This window comes from Xiphophorus hellerii, chromosome 14 (assembly GCF_003331165.1).
Source record: "Xiphophorus hellerii strain 12219 chromosome 14, Xiphophorus_hellerii-4.1, whole genome shotgun sequence".
NCBI classification, from domain to species: domain Eukaryota; kingdom Metazoa; phylum Chordata; class Actinopteri; order Cyprinodontiformes; family Poeciliidae; genus Xiphophorus; species Xiphophorus hellerii.
In genome coordinates, this window is record NC_045685.1 from 8,338,037 (window position 1) to 8,359,736 (window position 21,700).

Below are 21,700 nucleotides of genomic sequence, written 5' to 3' on the forward strand. Positions count from 1 at the left end.
GTGGAGTCTGAGAGAGAAACTATTGAGTTCAAGGAAAACCTGCCAGTTCGCAGATTATGTTCTCCGAATTAATTATCACCGTAACTGAATCTGCGGGTTACTTTTGAGTCACTGACTCAGAGTTAAAGTTACCTTTTCTTTCCGGACTGAAAAACCACCGGGTTTCTATCATCTCAGGGTTCAGAGGGTTTTCACTAAAGCAGCTCCTGAATCAAATACCCACATTTATCTTTATAGAACAACACAAACAAAGTACTGTACTGGATTGGAAAACTCTATGCTACCATTGGTTAAGGATTATACAGCTTGACAAATCTTCCTGGACTTGATGTAGGTGGCTTGTTTTACATACTTTGTTTTTTAAATGAATCGTTACCTTCCTAAAATAACTAAGTCATCTTTTGCCAAAAGATGACTTAGGGGGGAAAAAAAAGATAATTTTTGTCAAAAAACGACTTATGATATTATTCTGGGAAGGTGGTGATATTTTCCACCAACTTCACATTACTTATTCACAAGTATACTTTAGTTACAAAACAGCAAACCAAAAAGCCTCCTGAGTCAATGCTCCGGCCTGCAGACGAAACACTTTCAAGCTGACAATTGGTTTCAGTTGTACCTCACACATGTCTTAATTTTCTTGCCAAGTACTTTTCTGCTTGAGACACCAAGTTACTCAACACGTCGAAGCGGGCTCCACCGTGTTCCTCCGCAGGGGTTTGGGCAATACTTTCGCACATTTGTTCGCTCTCCCGCGTCCCTGTTTGCACGGTGTGATTTACGGGACGAGGTCTCGGCTGTTGTTTGGTCTTTAGCTCCCCGCCTTATTCGTTTCATCGCGGAGAATAGAGAGCATTGTCACCAACGGCAAACTCTCTCCTTCCCCGATCTTGCCGTTTCTCCTCCAAAAGACACACGCTGTCGTTCCAGAACTCTGCCTCGCTGGATTTGAGTTACGTGGCTGCTTCTCCTCTTCCTAATCCTCTCAAATGAGACTCCTTCACTGCCAAGGAACTCCACGCACACAGACATAGGAACATGAAATGAGGGCCCGCTTTTCCAAGTGGCCCTCTGAGATATTCTTTTCAAGGTTCGGTGTCCTGCAAAAGCCAAGCGCACACACACACCGATACACACTGATACACTGTTGGACATACACACCGGGAACAGGCCACACACATAATACATACGTACGCGCGCAGAGGGGGGAACAGTGCGGCATTGTTTGCTCCTTCCTGAGAGTCGGCTTCAGGATTTCTCTCCAGGGCCCGGTCTGTCAAACCAGAACGGACAGATATGAGGCACCGCATGTTTTCTGGCAAAGGACAGAGAAGTAAAGTGCGTTCAGGTAGATCGCTTAAAAATCCTCGTAAGAGTCTTTCTTGCCCGTAGCGGCGGATGATTATTCCCCAAAGCACAACATCGTGGGCTTTATCTCCAGCGCAAGGAGATGCATAAATGATTTCACATGAGGTTCTGACATCGCGACACATTCTTTCCCCCAATGTTTTTGTTGTTCTTGGCTTTTAGGGGATGTCTGAAAGCAATACTTGTTGGATGTAAATGCTGAACAGAAACATTCTAGTGTACTCTATAAACAACGTCTCAGGGCAACTTTGGCTACTTCGGTATTTTCAGCACAGCTCAGGATATGAGGCCCAACGTAAAACAATCTGGGTGTGTTTTGGAGAAATGATGCCGTCAAATTAAATTATTAGATATTCTCCAGATCTCAAAGAAATGCATCAACAGGAAACTCTGTAGAAACTGACCAACTGCCAACTGACACTCAGCCAGGTTATAGTCAGGCAGAAATGATCAAAGCAGAGATGACTAATGACCTGTAAACGTCTCAAGATTAAGTTTATTTGACTGAAACTCAGTTTCAATAAGGGCTTAATAAAAGTAAATCTAATCTGCTTTCACATTGCACCTATATATTCAGGACATTAAATGGGGATGAATTTCACAAAGTCAGAAACCAAGTGAGGTGTGCTAACATAAAACGGCTCACATCTTTGTTGTCAACTGTGTGTTTCTTCTGTCTTTCACTGTTTTTATATTTACAACTGTAAGTTTTTACATGCTGAGGAATCATTGATTTTACTCTATTAAGATTATTCAGAAATTCATTTAGGATAATATTTTCCTGGTTATTCGTTTATTTGTTGCATAATCTGGATACTTTGCTTATCTGCATTCTGATATTTAGCATCCAACACTGGATAACCCTTAATATTCTACGGCTATTTATGGCCAATCAATGAATCCCATCCAAACTTAGATGAAACAAAGATGTTGAAAGTCACATTAGTGAACCCAGTTGTTCAACCTCATCAACGTGCCTCTACATCAGTTTTTTCTTTTCAATTTGTGGTCAAAGAAAAAAATGCTTTTGTTAAATACGTAATACCATGTTTAGATATTTACTTCTCATGTGTAAAAGTGTAGGTACTGGAAATGAATAGAGTGCGTAACAATACATTCAGCTCACCCAACGAGACAGTACACAATATTCTCTTCTTGTATCGACTGAATAAGACAATAAAAGAGTTTCAAATAAAGCTGCTCATTATATCGAGTCACAATCCTCATTCCAATATCAGTGTGCAGTATCACATCCAGCTGGGATTTGTGGCTTTGACCAGTGTTACTATTTTAAAATTTGAATGACTTGACCACCAAATGCTTCACACACTGACACACAGAGCCATAAGGAAGATTTAAAGCAGATGCGATCCGTAATGACGTTGGCGGCTAGTCTTGGTACTTTACCATCGTTTATGCAGTTACACAATGTTCTCACACTGGATTTCTGCTTTTATGCTTTTCCTCAAATTAAAAAGTTCGAGCAAAGTGCATTTAAACTCGTTAACTTCAGTTTTAACCAGTAGAAGTAACTTTGAATGTGGAGAAGCTACGAATCGGATGCTGACCTTAGCGTTGATAGCAAGCTGCGGTGTACGACTAGTGCTAGCAAAACATTCTTTTCTCAGCGAATACTTTTACGCCATTTCTTCTTGTGTAATGTTAGCAAAATAAAAAAAGATTCCTGTGGCAACTCAAGAACTGTGGCAACTTTCCATTTCGTTTTTCAGTTTTTTCTGTGTTTGTCCGTCACTGTGGTTTGGCTTCGCTAGAAAACAAGAAAGGCCAAATTGCAGAGAACAATCAGTCCTGCAGAAAAGCTCTTCAACGCCAACCTTCTCTCTGTCAAGGACTTCTGCAGGTCTAGGGTCAGGAAAAGGTCAGCTAGCATCTCTGCAGACCTCAAACTGTTTAGACGTTTCGGTCGGCATTGCAGAGCGTTGTATGCGAAAAAAGGGGACGGCTTCTTCCAATCTCTCTAATGAACCAGTGAACACCTTACGGCCCGAGTGCTCAGCTAATCCACTGTGAAACTAAATAAAACATGAAAAGTTTGGCTGGATCTAATTTGGCGTGACACTTTGGGACGCTAGGGTCAGCGCTCCTTCCCATGAATAATTACATTTACCGACACTTTTACTCAAACCTCCTTTTTCTTTTTTTTTCTGACATCTGACCAGAAAAGCATCACATTTTATTAAACTGCACAATAGAATTACATAATTTTTCATGTCTAGCAAGTGGGGGTTTTATGTTTGCTGCTGTTTTTCTTTTTTTTTTTTTGGCTTTGAAAGCGGGGCGGTTGACTTACGGCTTAGAACTCAAGGGAAGGCCGAATCATGTGGATCATCACACTATTAAAACACACAGCTGTGTGGACAAGAGCATTGGGAATATTTCAGCGTAAAAAAAAAAAGAAAAAAAATTAAACAAGATTAATGTGTTTTGAAGAAAAATATATATACATATTAGAACTCCAAAGAACATTGTGATTCGCTTGTAAAATTTCAGACTTTTTACGGAGCTCAAACACAATTAGTCAAACCTTTCAGAAGTGGTTCCCAAAAAAACACAAAGACAAAGCAATGTCTTAAAAAATTTTTACTGCCTAGGCTGGACCTCAGTTGTCACGTCGATTTGTTCCGATTGCTGTCCTTGCTCCCACAGTGATACTGCGTTTTGCAACTTCAGGAATTGGCGGGGAGGAGTTGAGATTGGCAGATGCACAGCTGTCAGAGGAACCCTCTGCAGAGAGGGAAGTTTTGACTCAAACCTCCAAAGACTCCCCAAATGCGTGCTGTCGGGGCATGACAGCAACAAAGGCTCAGTCTCCCCCCCCCGCTCTCTGGAGGCCTGCATGTCGACACTGGCTTACAAAATAGCTCACATTTTCCTCTCTGTTTCCCAACGGTTTTACTCAATCAGAGGCAAAATGAGTGAACAATGTATTTGTTGAGGTCACTAAGGTAAAGATTAAATTTACGTCCCTAAGCCGACCTGTCACACGCTGGACATCCGTGGGCTTTTCTGTGGCTCTTTCAGGTCAGTCTGAAATACCTTCATGACTTTTTTAGTCCGTATTTGGTGTCTTAAGTTTAGCTTAGAAAAAGACACTGAAATGTTGGTTTGGTTAGACTTTTTGTTCAACATTGACATTTTGGAGCACTTTGCCACGGCCATCTTTTACTTTTTGACAAAAAAATGATCTCATCCCTATCTTTAGATAAATCGTTAATGCGTTAAACATCATTAGCCTTTTTTTTTTTTGCTTTATGTTATAAGTATCAAACAAGTTAATGAAATATCCAAAAAATTCAATTTGTCAGAATAACAATAGGGTTTGGGTGTTGAAATGATTTTGTGTGGCCCAGTACAAACTGGACCTTGTTAGCACATGGGGTTGATGCAGATGGACGCTTTGTTGAGGGCAAGATTTTCACTAATTTTAAGAAGAAAGATGCAGGCAAACGTTTCTCAAATGAAAAAAACAAAACAGTGTTTGTCATTTATAAACCATACTTTTCACTTTTGTTTCAGTCACACATAAACAGAACCACAGACATCTGGGTTTGAAATCCCAGTTCAGGACCTTTTGAGGGTTACTCTGTTTAGCAGTGAAGAAAGTATGAGAACATGAAAAATGCCTCATAAAAAAACATACAACCATTTGTACATTTAACACATAAACTACACAAGATCAATCCTGTTCTTGTATTCATATTAGCATTAGCATGCGATGGTACCAGCTTAATTTAAAGCCACTCTAATTTACTGGGTGTAACCGTAACCACTGGACATTACGTAACACGGTTCTGTTACTTTCAGCATGTTTTTAAAACGTTGGATTTCAACAACAAAGTGCAGACATGTGACTGGTGCTAATTGTTTTACAGCATTTGTTACAACTTCAGTCTGGTCTGAATTGTTAGCTAGCTACATCTAGCTAGCACAACATTTTCAGTCACACATATGAAAATGATAACCATCTTGTGACACATAAGTCACAAGATGGTTGTTTCTTTATACTTGTAATGTTGACATGCTATTTCAGGTCTGTATGGTAGTTTGATGAAGAGCCAGTTGTACACTTTATAGCTTTTCAGGGATGCCAACTAACAACTTTCTTCTTCCATCATCGTTGAATGACTGAAAAGCTCTAATGCTACCAAACAATCAAAAATGTTTTTGGTTTGAAAAGGTGTACTGTTACGCCGCCAGCCAAACGAGGAACAGACTGTAACTCCCCCCCAACTTATTAAAAGATAATAAAGATTTAGATAAGACTGGGCCTATTGCCTCCTTTTTTTAGTAATGGGGCTGTATTTCAGTTTAAGATTTAAACACTGAGCCGTTCAGTCTGCTGCTTTAAGCAAGCTTCACATTAACCGTTTCACCACTTTTGAGTCTCGACTCCTCAGACGGGTTTGAAAGTTGAATGAGGTGACGTAAGCCTGTGTTATTTGGATGGCTCACACCAGTGCTGGCGGGAAAAAGCTCTGCACAGCAGCACAACGGGAAAGTTTGATGATGTTTCATCCAAAGAAAACCAGAGCTGCTGGGAGCCAAATTCAGAAGAGGAAAATACGTTTTATTGACATTTCTCTAGATTAGCGAAGACATTTTCTCATAGTTTTGGCAGACTATATTTAGGTGTCTCATGCAAAAATAAATCCCAAGAATAGTAGTGTAGTATCTGTCCATGTTTCCTGCTTTAGCCTGTGACCTCGTATGTACGGGTACTCGCTAATGGAGCCAAAAGTTTACTTCTAATCTTGTTTTTAGCAGAGGGCAGTGATAGTAATGGCCTTTATCTCCGCGCTGACTTTGGCTAGACTGTTTCCCATAATAGATCAAACACTCCCTATCCACACTGTCAAGGCCTAATGGACACTCTTACCTGCATGACCACACATACATCCACGGTCTTGAAAGAGAAACAGTTTGTTGTTTTCCTTACATCAAAAGAGATTCCTCATTAACAATAAATCTTTCAACCATATCCACCGAAACGGGGAGTGCGTTTTGGCAGAGTCACCAGAAAGAAACTATCCCTGTTTTACACTCCTTTTCCTTCTGCAGAGTAACGCTCAGATCTTCTCATGCACGCGGGAACCTCCCCAGTACTCGAGCCGGTGGTAGCTGTCATCGCACCCCTCACAATAGACAGAGTGTCTCGGCCCAGACTCCACTGTCAGCAGTTTTTCTTGGGAAGTGTCCTGATTATACGCAGATGATCCGTGATGACCTACTGTGCTCTCTTTGTGTCAGTGCGGTACTGAAAAACAACAGGGAACATATGGAGAAGTGAGCAGGAGGGAAGCTGGGTCTGAAAGAGGGATTGAGATCGGTCTTACCGCGTCGCCCCAACGTCCTCAGCTCTGTATTTCTTAGCCTTTTTATGCTGTTGGTTTCCACAGGTCATAGGCCCCATTTTTAGACGTTGAATCTATTTAAACAGCATCCATAAAATTTCTCCCAAAAAACTGTGACCTCTTGTAGCTTCAGTCTTCAAACTCCCACCTCCGTGTTTGGTGTGTTTACTAGAGTAATCCTGAGCAAGTTCTTGTGAAAACTCGCCGGACTCCAAGTGACTCTCATCCGACAGAGGAATGCGCTTCAATATTCATTTAGGTCTCTTTTAATGTTCCTCACCAAAATGTTCCTTACATTTTGGTGAGGAACGTTTTGTTTATCACATCAGCTAATTGACATTTTTCTTCTTTACGTAACCACAAAAAAAAGAATATTTTATGTGTAGTTTAATAATAAATCTTGTGTCGGGCACACAACAGTGATAAAAGTGATCTTAACGTTCTTTATTTTGCAGCATTATGATGTATAAGTCGGGGTATCTGGGATCATTTTTAGGGCATTTATTCATGTGCAAGGCTTAAACGTTGGTGTAAACACTCGACTGAACTGGGGCAGCTAAAAGCGAGCCTCGCTCTGCTGTATCTATAAATTTCCCCTGTTTGTCTCAGAGAATTAATGGTCTCAAGTGCAGATTCACTGCTGGCCACAGTTTAGAAAAATACTCCAAGCCCCAATACTCCCTTAAATTACTATAAGTCCAGAAAAGATTTAAGCTCTCCTCACCGTAAATGTTGTTTTTCTTGAACATGCTGTGCAAGAAGGCGAACCATCTCACATCTTTGCCGACAGCATTCTTCTTCTAGGAAAAGTATAAAGACTTAGAATGACCCATTTTCTGGCGTAACACATTGCTGTTCCAATTTATTAAAGGTGACTCACCGTAGACACAAAGTAGGACCTGCAAGCTGACACATGTATCCAATTAAACCCAATGACTTGTCCTTAAATAGATGCACAAATTTTAAGGCCATGAGTCATCTTTAAAAGAGTGGAGACAACATGTCGAGAAGCACCATCTTTCTTCCCGTAAATTCTTTACGCGACCCGATTGGTTCGGCCTCATATAGACACACGCTCGCTTATAGTCGCACTACGATCTTCTACAGGAGCCAGTTGATCCTCTCAGGCATCAACATGAACAATTATTGCAAGAATAATAATTAAAAAATTAGCTGGAAAAGGGAGAGAAATGTCAAAGAAAGGCGACGAGAGACAGAAAGTAAAAAAAAAAAAAAAGAGTTAAAAATTTCATTAGAGAAGAGCGGTCAAGTGGAAAGAAATTAATAAAACTAAATCAGGGGGTTGAAGGAGTGCAGCAGCGTAATTTTGTTCTCGTCATCAGTGCTTGTTACAGAGTCATTAGCCGGACTTTTGGACCGTGAAAACCTCCCTGAAGGATACACACACGCATGCGTGCATGCACATAAAGTTGCTCCAGAAGCAAAGAGCGTCACCCATTTCGGTTCTCATAGATTTTCCTCCTAACCATAACCCTATGTTCCTACATAACTGATAACAGAAATCCAAAAGTACAAATCTACCTAAATTTACGGCTTACTAAAGTAAAAGTAAAAATGTGTCGTAAAAAGGCCTTTTTTAATGTTTCACTAAGTCTAATACATCAAAAAGTGGTTTGGCAAATCAAATTAAAGCATATCAGAGACAAAAAAGAGACATTAGTTATTTAGAAAATTGAGCAAGGACAAGAAGTCTGGAAAATAAAGCTTTTATCTAAACTCATCAATTTAAGTAATGAAATCTGAGAATCTAATAATACTGCATTCAGTCATGTTCACAAGATTGTCTTATCAGTTTTAAGACGATTGTGGTTCTTTTTTAAGTTTTCTTGAAGTGTTTTTGCTTTGTGTTTTGCTTCCTATCTGCTCAAAACTGAGGAATGAGGAATCAGGAAACTTCGAAGTTAGAGTGAAAAATGTGAAACACATGTGAAAGGAAACTGACAGCGGAACGAGGCTACTCCCTGACCGTGCACAGCGAGTGATGACACACCGGGCCATGAGGGGATTTTAACTCTGTGACGACCGTAGGCGTCCCTGGAGGCCAGTCGAAAGCAAGACAAGTATTTGAAATCACGGAAATTAAAATGAATGTAAAAAGTATGTGGGTACGAAAATCTTTTAGGGATTTTACGCTGAATCGCCTCGAGCATAAGAGCAGGGGAGGAGCTATACTTGGTTCCTAGCTGGTTTTAATTTAAATTTAAAAGATTATTTTGTTGCTTTTTGGCCAAAAGGCAGGAAAGACTTGTATTAACGCCTTTGTTTTTCCAAACTTTGGTTCATATGTACCCCTGCTGATTTCTTTCCCATCTTTGTTTGCCATACAGGTTCGTAGCCAAGGAGTGACAGAGGAACTAAAGTGCCTGAGTTTACTGAATGCTCTGGACAAGGACCAGGACATCCCAGATCAGCTGGCCCAGCTCTTCGGGGAACCATGCATCAAGTTGGCTGAAGGCATCAAGGCCTACATCTCGAAGGTAGGGAACCACTAGGGCTTTCGTTCGACCATTTCAGCAAATTTATCAAGGCTTAGATTCATAGAAAGGAGTTTAAGGCGGTTATCTGTCGAGTGGGTGTCCGTACTACGTTTGTGTATCAGTAGTTGTGTTTCCATTAAAACTACGCAAATTGGAATTACAAAAGTAAATTTCTATATCAAAAAATGCCAATTTCACAAGAACTCACATTTTTTCGTGAACGTTTTGTGCTCGGATGAGGTGGGGGGGGGGTTCCAGTCGTATCGAAATTGGGTTTTTTTCGCTTTATGTCAGTTTGTATACAGGACCAAAGTGCTCATTTACAGGCATTAGCATTCTTGGACAGCGCACAGCTAGCTCCAAAAGAAGACTCCTGGCATTGCACAGTCCATCAGAAGTTGAATTTGTCATTCAAAACTGTTGAATTGATATCGCTGTTGTGAAATTGGCAACTACAATTTCCCCAAAATTGTAGCCGTTCCCAAGTGTAAGAAGCTTCGATAGGACGCCAAAGTCTCGTCTGGTAGCTAGCGTTGCTAGCGCCTAAAATGTGAATGATTTTTAATGACTTATCATGTGAACAAGGTTTTTCACGTGTGATTTTAATCACATTTTTTCAACATTAGCAAAAAAATTTGAAAATGTGAAAAAGTTTTGCGCACATTTGTAATGGAAACGCAGCTGGTGTGCAAGACGCACTGGAACGCTTTATGAAATACAAATAAAAGCAGAATGCAAGGGTTTAATTATGAACAAAAGCATGTAGTTGATAATTCATAATAGGCTGAAATGGACTATTAAATAAAGTTCTGCTCTGTAAAATTGGATGATTTTGAGGTAGGAATAACTGCAGCGCATCCAAAAATCACTGTTAGCGAAGTGACTATCCACATTTTCACAAATCTGCAACCTATTACTCCCCACTTCCTCACACACCCACCCACCCACACCCACACACACACACACACACACCGCAACACGATTTGTGATAAATGAGGCTAGTTGAAAATCTGTTGAAGCACTGCTGAACCTTACAGAAACGTCCAACTACGTCAGCTTTAAAGAGCCAGAAACATTTGTGAATGTTTTTCTTTCAAGTTGGTTCACATCAAAATTTTAAAAAGAGCATATTTTACTAAGAATCTTTATTTCATGCGTACGCCACCTTCTTATTAATTCTAGCATTTAAAAGACATTAAAAAATCTTCTGTTTACAAGTTTTCACAGAGTTACAGTCTCTCCCCTGAAAAGCCCAGTTTGACCACAGAATTGTCATTTTAAACCCATCGGCATTTTAATATAAAGTCGCTGTCGGTGTTGCGTTCGGCCGTCTCTGCAGAGCGCCCGGATTGGGACCAGATGAGTTTTGGCTTTTGGGCTGCAGCTTGAGCGCCTTTGCTCGGTTACAGCGAGCCCAGAAAACATCTGCAGGGACCAATGCCGACCTCAGGGCAGGAGCGATTGTGCACATTTGTCACTGTAATGGAGCGACGGTCAGCTATGATGGAGTATCAGTCAATTAAAATAAATACATATTCACATGACGCCAGGGGTGGATAGACGCAAACCTAGGTGGACGGTTTTGGACAGCCAAACAAATCTCTGGCAAATTTACAGAAATCATAATGAATGAGACAAAAGTGTTTGAGTGACAGCTCACTGGAAACATGTTTTGGAAAATATCGTTGTTTCTCAGTTGTGGCGATGGAAACTGCAACCGGCTGATTCTTAATGTCAACTCGAACAATTTGTTGATATTGAATACTGCAGATGTGATAAAACCCCCCATCATTCAGTGTCGCTTTATTGGGCCTGTTGTTGTTAAAGTAATGAAAGACAGATATTATTACGATGAGTAATAGCTGGCGTTTGGAATTTGGAAGAGGACCGTACTCGGTTTTAGCCACAGGAGGGCTCATTGTTTTAGTGTTTGTGCTCAACGGCTGCCATGTTTGTAACATATGGAGTCTTGAAACAACTCCCACATCCTTTCAACATGTGCAGCGAGTGGTAGCACTAAGCAAATGGACTCAAATCCCTTGAACTTTGTTACATTTTGTCATGTCACAACAACAACATCAGCGCATTATGTTGGGATTTTGTGTGAGAGGAAACACACAAAGTGAAGACAATGAGAAAATGAAGCAACGTTTTCTTTGTCGTTTTTCTAAAAACGACAAACAATCCAATGTTGTTGCACCTTCTCAATGGGATTTAGGTCTGGACTTTGACTGGACCGTTCTAACAATCCCATAGGAGTTCAGTGTTTGTGTTTAACCCTTTAACTGTGAGCATTTATTGTATCGTTTATCACTTATTGTGATAAATTTCTTATCATGATAGGAATTTTTGGGTTGTATTGTTGTCACAATAAATTGCAATTAAAGAGTTAAAAAAAATACTATTACTGATTGTTAGTTTCAGTATTTTCTCCACTGTTTGTTCAGGGAAAGTATCAATACGCATCAATGAATTTGACAATATGATTAAATCCAGTTGATGTGTTCAGTGCAGTGGTATAAATCACACTTCTTTATGTCACCGGTGTTTTCAAGAGGCATATTATAAATGGGGATGTTTTTTAAAAGCAGTATTTGCATTTATATATTTGTGGAGCAGCAATTGTGTCATTGCTCTGAGAGCATTTGCAACACAGAGTGGTTTTGCCCAAAGCTTCCATCTATACGCCCAAACTTGTCCTGAGATTTTGTTTTGTTTGTTTGTTTACTTTTTAACCACCGGAAGATTTATCTAAGTGAGCTTACCGGCAGGTGTAAAACTTACCCCTCCGTGTGTGTGTGTGTGTGTGTGGGTGTGCGTGGGGGTGTGTGTGTGGGTGTGTGTGTGTATGCCAGATGTTTGAAATGAACCTGTCTGACTCTCATTCTGTCAAACTGATGTTTTCCAGTACGTGCGGAAACTTCTTTAGAAGCCGCAGGTAAATTAGTAAACTATTTCCTTCTTACGAGAAGTCAGACCTGGCTCGTCCCGGACTCTTGTTAATTATTACTGTCACTGTCTTATGCAACGCTAGCTGTAATAAAATATCGTAATGCTTTTTCAGCTTTTTTCCGCCAATTTTTTTAATTGGCGGAAACAAATAAATAAATCTGTTCAAAGGATAATGTAAGTAAAGAAAAGCTGCAGGTACTCTGTCAGTTACATTAAGTGAACACTTTTGTTTAATCACCATTTGAAAACAGCCTATTTACATTCTACATATTGACTTATTATTGACTCTATATTTTCCCTCTACCCTGTATAACTCCTTCTAGTGTATCAGATTATGACCTCTAGAGGTGGTTTTTTTTTTTTTTTTTTGGTCACATTTATTTGTGAACTTTAGCTAGGCCATTCCAACTGGAGGAAAATGTACTGTAGTGTTTCCATTGGACGTTTTTTTATATCCTCCTCTTGACATGTTGAGTCGATTTAAACTCGTGTCTTTAGGTGAGGATGCAAATAAGCAAGAATCTTGATTTTTTTTTTTTTTTGTCTTTTACCGTTGGTCAGATTTACTGTGGTTAATGGTGTGTGAAGTAAATGCTAAAATAAACCAAAAGTGATTGAAGCGATTTATTATGGTCTCTTTTTATTACGCCATCAAACCTGGCAGTTCAATCGGGGTGTGTACGTTTTCCAGGTTTACTCTGTCAGCACTGATGTTTGCCCAACTTAGTTAATTAAAGACCTAGATCTAGATAAAGTTGACACTTCTTTCTAAATGTGCCTCATTGTTTGAAACATTGTGCAACAGGTTCATTTGAATAAATTTCATGTTTCTGTTTGCGAAAAAGAAAGCAGGAAAGTTTTTCTTAAAGTGGCAGTGCCTGTTTTATTCCCCATGTTGTTTTATTTAAGGAGGATTTTAATTGGTTATGTAGTCCAAAAAAATTTAAAAAACAGTTGTGTTAGCTAAGTTGCTAAGTAGCATTAGTACACTGGCGGATCTATCAGATCACATGTCGTCCTCTCAGGTTTCAGAAGTCATTAGTAGTTTGGCTCGACTTGATGAGGTCAAACCTACATTAAGGCCAGAGCTGCGCAATATAATAAATCTCGGTTGTCATTGATGTGTGCAGTATCTCAAGCGTGAAAGACTCGTTGAGTGTAATACGTTGGAGGCCAGGTGGCGTGCATTCACGCTCTTTTCGCAAATAATTTATTAGGCCTTTTGGACGGACTTTGACTGTTCTTGGCGCCTAAGCCTCACGAGGAAGCTGATGTTCTCGGAGAGTTGCAGAACATTCCACTGAGAAGAGCAGCAGCTCATATTTAACATTGTGAACAAGACTGGAAAACAGAATTCAGGGCCATTGTTTTTGGTGTTTTATTTCATTTATCCATTTATTTATGGAAAAAAGGGAAATGTGGTGCCGGTGGGCAAAGGCGGTAGAAATGACCCGACAAGTAACTGTTTTCTAAATGAGCTGCAAGCTGACAATCAAAAGCTCCTGCACATTTTGACGACATGCTAAGATCACAGTGCCATGTAGTGGCTTGGCATGACAACTACAGCGGATTCATAGTGTCGTTGCGCTCTCGTCTAAACATGAAACTTTTCCCCACATCAGAAAACACCGGCCGTTTCCAGACAGTTCTCTTGTGTAAATGCAGCAAAGGCTGTTTCTGTCTGTGCTTTTCTAAAAAAGAGAATCAGTTCAAGTTTGGCTCAGTTTGTCTTCCATCTGCCTGTAGAAGAAGACACAGATGTAACAGTTCAGGACAAAAAAGTTCTAGTAGTGATACAAACTTACCTGTATTTGAGTGTGTTGAAATCCCTTTAAAAATCTTTAAAGTGTTGATTAAAAACTAAACATGTTTTATTTTGATCCCAATCACATTTGCAGTAAATAACCAGAGATATCAGACAGCTAAAAAAATCTATTTGCCTGAAAGAATTTCAGTTTTTCCCTTCTTTTTGCTCAGAATAAAGAAATAATAAAACTTATTCTCCTTATCGTTCTAGTCATAAGACTGCAGAACATACCAGAGTTGTTCACATCCAGCACAGCTGTATGACTGGATCCAGACTTAATTTGATATTTGACAAGGTAGTTTATCCTTCATTTCTTTGGTCACAAACAGGAAAGCGGCTCCCTCGAGTGACACTGACCTCTAACCTGCTTTAAATTGGTTCATATGGGGGTAGAAAAACTTACAGTAAGTAGTCCCAGTCAAACAAAGCCACTGAACATAATGTGCACTAAATTAGTTCAGCCTCAGGCAGCCTCTGCATCTGCTTTGGCCGGGTTCAGCTGTATAGACACCTGGTTCTGCTTGGCTGTGACTTGTGAGATTTGCTCAGACAAGCGAAGACTTTACAGTATTTGTTTTGGATGCAACCAGGAATTTATTACTTGATTCTGGTCCAAAAACCCCCCCCAAAAAAAACACAACAAGAAAGAAAAGGAGTCGTCTTCCTTATAAAATCACATTCCTATTGATTGCTTATGCAGATACGATGGCAGCTTGCCCTCAAAGATGCAGATTGTCACCTGAGCGATGAATTTACAGTAAACCAATCCAAACGCACACCAGTTGACACAAGTCATTGTGATCTTGCAGACTGTAAGCTTGCAAATACATAGCAATTGAATCGTATTTAGGTCAGACTCGGCTCATTTCTGCTGCTGAATCAGAATGAAAATGCTTGTGACTAAAGGAAGCTGCTTTGAGAGTCTCACACACACACACACACACACACGCACGCACATACACGCCTACACACACACCCACTCTTAAGCTCGCTGAGTCAATCCAACATTATATGTCATCTTGTAGTAGACAATCTCCAGGAGGACTTTTCCCACTTCGTCTCAGTGTCTGGACACTTAGAGCCGTTTAGCTTCATCCCCCTCATTTCCTATTGCCTCCATAGAGGCACACATACACACACCCCCGCACACACACACACACACACACACACACACCCCCACACACACACACACACACAAATGAAACAAAACTGTATTGTAATTTAAGCCAGTAGTGGAATGCACAGGTTTCGGTGACTTTAAAGTACAGTTGTTCTTAAAGTTGCTGTCACAGTTTCTTGTCTGGCCATTCACGGACCCAATAAAAATATTTTAACAAAGCTTTTTATTTTTTAGTTATGACTTCAACATGTTAATTAATTCTGATCACTTAATTACATATATAATTTTTTTTTAGTATTTTTTAGCCCGTAAATTTGACGCACAAGCGACATCTGGACAACAGAGCTGCTTCTCCATTCCCACTGTGGGTTCATTTTTGCTTCAAAAACAATCAGACAAGATACTGGAAAAAAAAAAAAAAACAACTGCTGTGTGCTAAAAACAGAGACCCCATGAGCGAAGCTAGCCAAGCCTAAAATAGCTTCTCAATGCTAAACATGTTGCAGGAGCACAGACGTCCTCAACGCTAACGTTGGCGTCTAGAGTTCTCGTTTCTAAAGAAGCTACATGAAGGATCAGGGTTTTCTGAAACACCTGGAAAGCACTTTGCACCAATCTGATGGCTGAATAGCCTAACAACAGAACCACAAAAATCTTTGTTGTTCAGCTCATTAAATAATTTAGCTTAAAAAAATAGTTTTTGTATCGTAAATACTGCTTACTTTGTCAATAGTCAGAATAAAAAGCCATTAAATTGTGATTAATTCCAAAACCTGCGAAGTTCCTAATTTGCGTTTGACAATCTGCACTTTGGAATTAGCTGTCTAATACATATATAACTTTTTTTATGGACGGTAATTTCCTCCACCTTGGATCTCTTGATAGTTGGTCGGTTGTGGGTTATTAGTGTGTTCTGGGTCTGATTGTCCTCCCACAGGTACCAATTACCTCCACTTGCAGAGTGCCAATGGCTATGAAGTGGAACAGCTGGCTCTTCTAAAAAATGTACTTAACGATTACAGTAAACAAGCCAAAGACTTTACGAACTCAGAGCCTAAGTTTTTTGGAGTAACTAGATATTTACTTCTTTCCTTGACTTTACTTTAAAATTCGACATGAAAATGGAAGTGTGTTTCTTGCCAATCTGTCCCTTTGCTAGTTCTTTGTTTTACCTTTCAGCCCTTCGCCTCCTTCCTCTGGGCTCCACTTGTTCGATACAATCGGAGTGCGCTGCTCCATGCCCCTCTGCTCCTCAGTGGAAAGGAACGGGAATGTCTAGCGCTCCTCCTGTAGGAAAGTCAAAAACTCTTGCTGGTGAAAAACATCCAAACACATTAACGTCCAATTACCCTCTTATAAACTTTCACATGATTAGATGTTGATTCACGAAGTGGGCTTTCTTGTTGGGTCTCCTTTTTGGCGTTTTGGGTTTTATTTCCTGCCACTTGTGGAGGAAAAAAATACTGTGGAGTTTACTTTTTTTTAAAAACAACATTGCGGTTGTGTTTTTAGCACGTAAAGACAGGTCAGCTTTTGGAGATTTCCATTTCTTGATTTTTGTTAATATTACGTCACCCAATGAAGCCAAGATGGTGGTTAGAGTGAGCTGGCAGACCGAGCAGGCGCCGTCTCTTTCCTTATAAAATGCTTCAGTGAAAGACTTGGAGATGTAGATTTTCAGCCCAGGCAGAAACCTCAGTGGATTATCTGACAATCTTAGAAAGAAGTTACACAGCTTTACACCAGTAAATATCCTACACAGTAATTGTTAATGTATGACACACATGCTTCTACATTGTTTATTGTAATGGAGCCGTACTTTCTAACAAACGCAAGTCTCAGAGGAGTTTAAAATTAGTACAAAACAGCCGGAGATGAGATGCAATGGGGTGCATTGTACAAGGCAAAATGTCTATAAGTGGTTAAAAAGTGGTGACCTGAGGTTAGACAAGTAAAAAAAAATAGTGTTTGTGTTTTTGTAACACATTTAGACGAATGGGTATTCGATATCGGTTTTAACAATACTGTAAAGGTGACCTTGAACAGGTTAGGAGAGGTCAGTGGGCTACACAAAACATGTTCACCACATTCTGCCAGATAAGCTGCTGCTGGCCACGTCCCCAACTCAACATTTACACAGGCTGCAAACAGATTCGCTTTGAAAAGCATTAGTAGAGCCTCCTGTACAACCAATAACAATGGACAGTATAACAACAACAAAACATCTGTCTTTTCCAGCAGCCATTGTACAGCGCATACAGTGGTAGAACCAGCTGACCAAACATGCTGGAGCTCAGCTTTTGTTGCTAGGTGACTTAACAATTGGGAGGTTTTTGAAACGCCTCATTTTTCCTGAGACCAAAAAAAGTAATTGTTCACCAAAAATAGGCTAATGTTTTTTTTTTTTTAAGTGTTTAAGGTTGTTTTTAGAAGCAGTTAAGACCCAAATGGAAAAGTAAAAACATGCAAAATGTTTCCATAATAGGTCCAAACAATTAGAAATTGAAAAATTACTTTTAAAACATGTACATAAAATATAATTTATAAAGTTCAGCAACAAGGTCCTGGGTTAAAATCCAGGTCCTGCAGCCTTTCTGCGTGGACTTTTCTAATAATTAAAAAAAGAAAATCAGATCAAGAACAAACTAGGACACCTCCACAATTTTTCCAACTTAATTTGCACACTACACACAGATATCACACATACTATTAAAACAAACTCAGCATTTACATCTGTTTAAACCTCAGTCGTTTAGTTTGTTGGTCTAACTGTTGATTTGCGAGTGAACACCTGGTTTTGGCAGAGATGAGCCTTAGACAGATTTAACTGGACACCAGAGCAGAGGAAATGTCTAGTCTAAACTAAATACGGCATTCCAGGAAAAGAACCTCACCGACTGTAAGTGTCATGGTCTAGAGATGACTTGCTGCTGCGGGATCTGGTCGTCTCACCATCATGGAATCCCCCATGAAATCTGCTGTGTAGCAGAGCGTGCATGAGTAAGACGTAGTAGAAATGAAATAGAAGTGGGCACAGAAATATGATAATGACTCTAAACATACCAGTTTTAGACTAAATATATTACAGTTCTTTATGGAAAAACTGGATATTTAACTTTCTAGGTTCCGTTTTATTTGATTTTTTTCACTTGACTGTATGTCTGGATGTAATAAAAACTTTGTTTTGTCTCAATATTTGTTTATGGTGCCTGCAGTTGCATAGGGCTTGGAAGTCGTAAAATATAATCAACTTACTGCTGTGAACAACAAGCACGGTTTCAGATTCAAGAATAGTGCTTAGGTATGTGTTTATCATCTGACCTTACAGGAAAGTTCAAGGTATTTTGTTAATGTTTATCCAATTACAACCATATTTCTCACTCCAGTTCAGTAACAACATTAAGCATGTGTAAGATTTACCAGAGGCCTTTGAATTGGAGCCATAAAACTGCTCAGAAAGTGTGCTGATGTAAAAAGTATGCAGAGCCTGCACTATTTAAAAAAATAAAAAATAAAATGGGATAATTGTGAACAGCGCCCTCTGGAACAAGAAAGTGAACTCCAGGGATAATTAAAGGAGGTGAGTGGGAACCAGATGCTTACGTTAGTGTAGTCTGCTTACCAGACGACCTGCAAGGGTAACTCACTGCAGGTTCTTAAAGGGCGGGGACGAGTTTGTGCTAAACTTAAAAGAAAGTGGAATCACACTGAGCAGAAATGATGGCTGCCAGCCTTGATTGAAACATTAAAGAGCACACAGTCAGTCACTGATGTCCCCACATGAGCCTTTGGAGATGGTGGTGTTGCATGCTGGGCAGATGACCTGTGCTGCTATCCGCCTGCACAGTGAACGGCTGATACTTCCTGAATAACATCAATGATCCAGTGGGTTTACCTCATCATGGGCGACACAGGCCAGCTCACCTTCATGGCGAACAATGCTCCGCCTCGACAAAGTGTCATTTCCAGTTGATCTCCTGGCATCAAGTTGCTTAAAAAAGAAAAATCGCCCCACCAACTTCTGGGTCAATTCTTGCGACCCTTTCTTGTCTCATTTTTTTATTATTTTTTTTTCTGAGAAGTAACCACTGATTCTCAATAGCGTTGAGGTCCGGGAAGTTTTAAGGACACAGCTCCAAGATTTTTGTTTTACAATGCTTGAGTCACTCCATCATCACTTACACCTCATTACATGGTGCTCCATCTTCCTGGAAGACACACAAATCATCTCCAAAATGTGTCTGAATTGTCAAAGGGATTGTCTATTGGAGGCCATTTTGACATTTTGACTTAATTCTTGGCAGTGCTCTTTGGTGGACTTGCAAGAAAGTCCACTCCCTTGGATGAGAATCAACCCCACACATGGATTGCATCAGGATGCTTTACTGTTGACACGACACAGGGCTCATGGTATCACTCATCTCCTTCAGACAAATGATTTTCCAGATGTCCCAAACAGTCAGAAGGATTTATCAGAGAAATTAACTATGCAGGACTCTTACTCGGTTTATCCTCGTACTGGCTGACGAATTTCATTCTGCCATTTTTTGGGTAGAAACTGCTTTTTTGATGCCCTATTGTACAAAAGTATTCCATTTATTTTGCATGCAGAAGCATTTGCAACTGCTAGCTGTCAATGTTGCGTAAGTACAGTGCTGACGGCAACAAGATTGTGTAGGGGGGATATCTACAAGAAGAGGTGATTCTGGCACTTTCTTGCACGCCTTGCAATCTTCTTCAGTACAACTAAACCATTTTACTTTAAGGTTCTTTCCCACGTCTTTGTTGTTGGTCGAGTTTGGTAAGACAAGATTTTTGATACACTTATTTGATACAATTATTTAATGTTTTACTTCAAAGCCACCAGATTGAACTGACAGACTAGTTCAGTGGTTCCCAAAGTGGGGGGCGCGCCCCCTAGGGGTGTGCAGTGCCATTGCAGGGGGTCGGGGGTTGCAGGAAGCGGTATGGATGAATAAATAAAAAAAACTGTTACACAAAAGTGTTTCACTGTAAAGATGGTTTGTAGTTTGTTTTGTTGCAACCTGAAGTGTGAAATAAACTTCAGTGGAGTTTGAAAACAAAATATGTGTATAGGTTTATGTCTGGTTGAACGATGTGTTCCCTGTAGATTTTTTTTTTTGTTTTTTGGGCGGGGGGGATTTTATTGTAATCCATAGGGGGGAAAATGTTTGCGAACCACTGGTCTAGTTAGGTGCACAAGGTTGTACCTAATAATGTGGTGCTATTATTGAGCTGGGCCTCCTCTTGGCTCCAGAGGTCCATTAGTTCCTCAAGACAGATTCAATAAGTTGTCAGAATCGCTCCTCAGAGATTTTGGTTCATATTGACATGACGATATCAGATGGTTGCTACAAATTTGTCAGAATGATGAGAATGATGAGAACCCCTCCATTCACCACTACCTGGAAGTGCTCTATTGGATTGAGATTTGGTGACTATAGATGCCACTGGTGTACAGTGAACTCACTGTCATGTTCAGAATCAATAAACGCTGTTTCTGGTGTGCAAGTAATTTCTAGCAAGTCTCCACATTTAGATGCCTAGGTGGATTAAATCATGGCTATGTGATTGGCTGATTTGCTTTTTGGGTCAACGAGCATTTGAATAATAAGCATGTGAATGTTTCTTCAAATAACCCAGTGCCAGAGTGAAGGGGGTTCTACACCGAGGTCTAGTTTTATATAGATTCTGTGAACTGATAAAATGTGCGGTGTGCTTGGACATCCAGACCTGCTGGCTTATGTTACTTACATAAAGTTAGAAAAAAAGAAAGAGAACAGAAAAGGCAGTAAAAAAAGTGGTAACATAAGATTGAGGGAAAATAAGCTAATAAAAGCTAGCGTTAAACACTTTTGGCTCAAAGCTGACTATATAAAATATGACTTTGCATATCCCTCAGCAGAGCACGCGCAGGCCATAAACATACCCGCAAGCTGCAGTTAGTAGTGAGCGATGATGTTGATGACTGTGATCATGTGACAAACGTGTGCGTGTGACGATGATGGACGAAGACGATGGTGGTGACGTGGGAGATGAGACTTGTTGCCGAATGTCGTAGACCACTGCTGCTGATGACGGTGAAGGGAAATACGTTGACAATCACAGATGGGGAAACAAAGAGACCCTTAGTGGAGAAACGGAGTGGAGGAATAACTGAAATGATTTCTGGAAAAGAAAATAAAGGAATTAAGAACGAGGGAAGTTTTCACCAAATCCGGTTGGGATGCAACAGATAGGAAATCCATGAGAGATGGAGAGGGGGAAAAAAGTTAGAAAACTGGGGCAGAAGTAAAGAAAAAAGGGGTGGTTTGCTCATAGTTCAATTATGTACTTACTCAGCTATAAACATCCTATGTATAAGTAGTGAATGATCATGCTGGAGGCCTTGGTTTTAGTTTTTCACTTTGACCATCTGCCAGAAAAGGCGTCAGAGTTTCTGGTTTGTTTCTCCTTCACACGGAGGGGCTTGAAATCCCATCTGTGGTCGCGGCAACAAACTGTCTTCAGTCTTTTGCAACCCATGTGGTAACTTCAGTAAGACAATTTTGGTCTGGTTTTC

General features: G+C 40.1%; 1 protein-coding gene across 1 annotated transcript in view; it reads left to right on the top strand.

The window, feature by feature from the left end:
• Positions 1–21,700, top strand: part of tnfsf10l (TNF superfamily member 10, like) — a 70,991-nt gene that overhangs the window by 20,423 nt on the left and 28,868 nt on the right. The window contains exon 2 of the mRNA XM_032582774.1: positions 9,089–9,238. Within this exon, the coding sequence (XP_032438665.1) occupies positions 9,089–9,238 (150 nt within the window). The remainder of the gene's footprint in view (positions 1–9,088; positions 9,239–21,700) is intronic.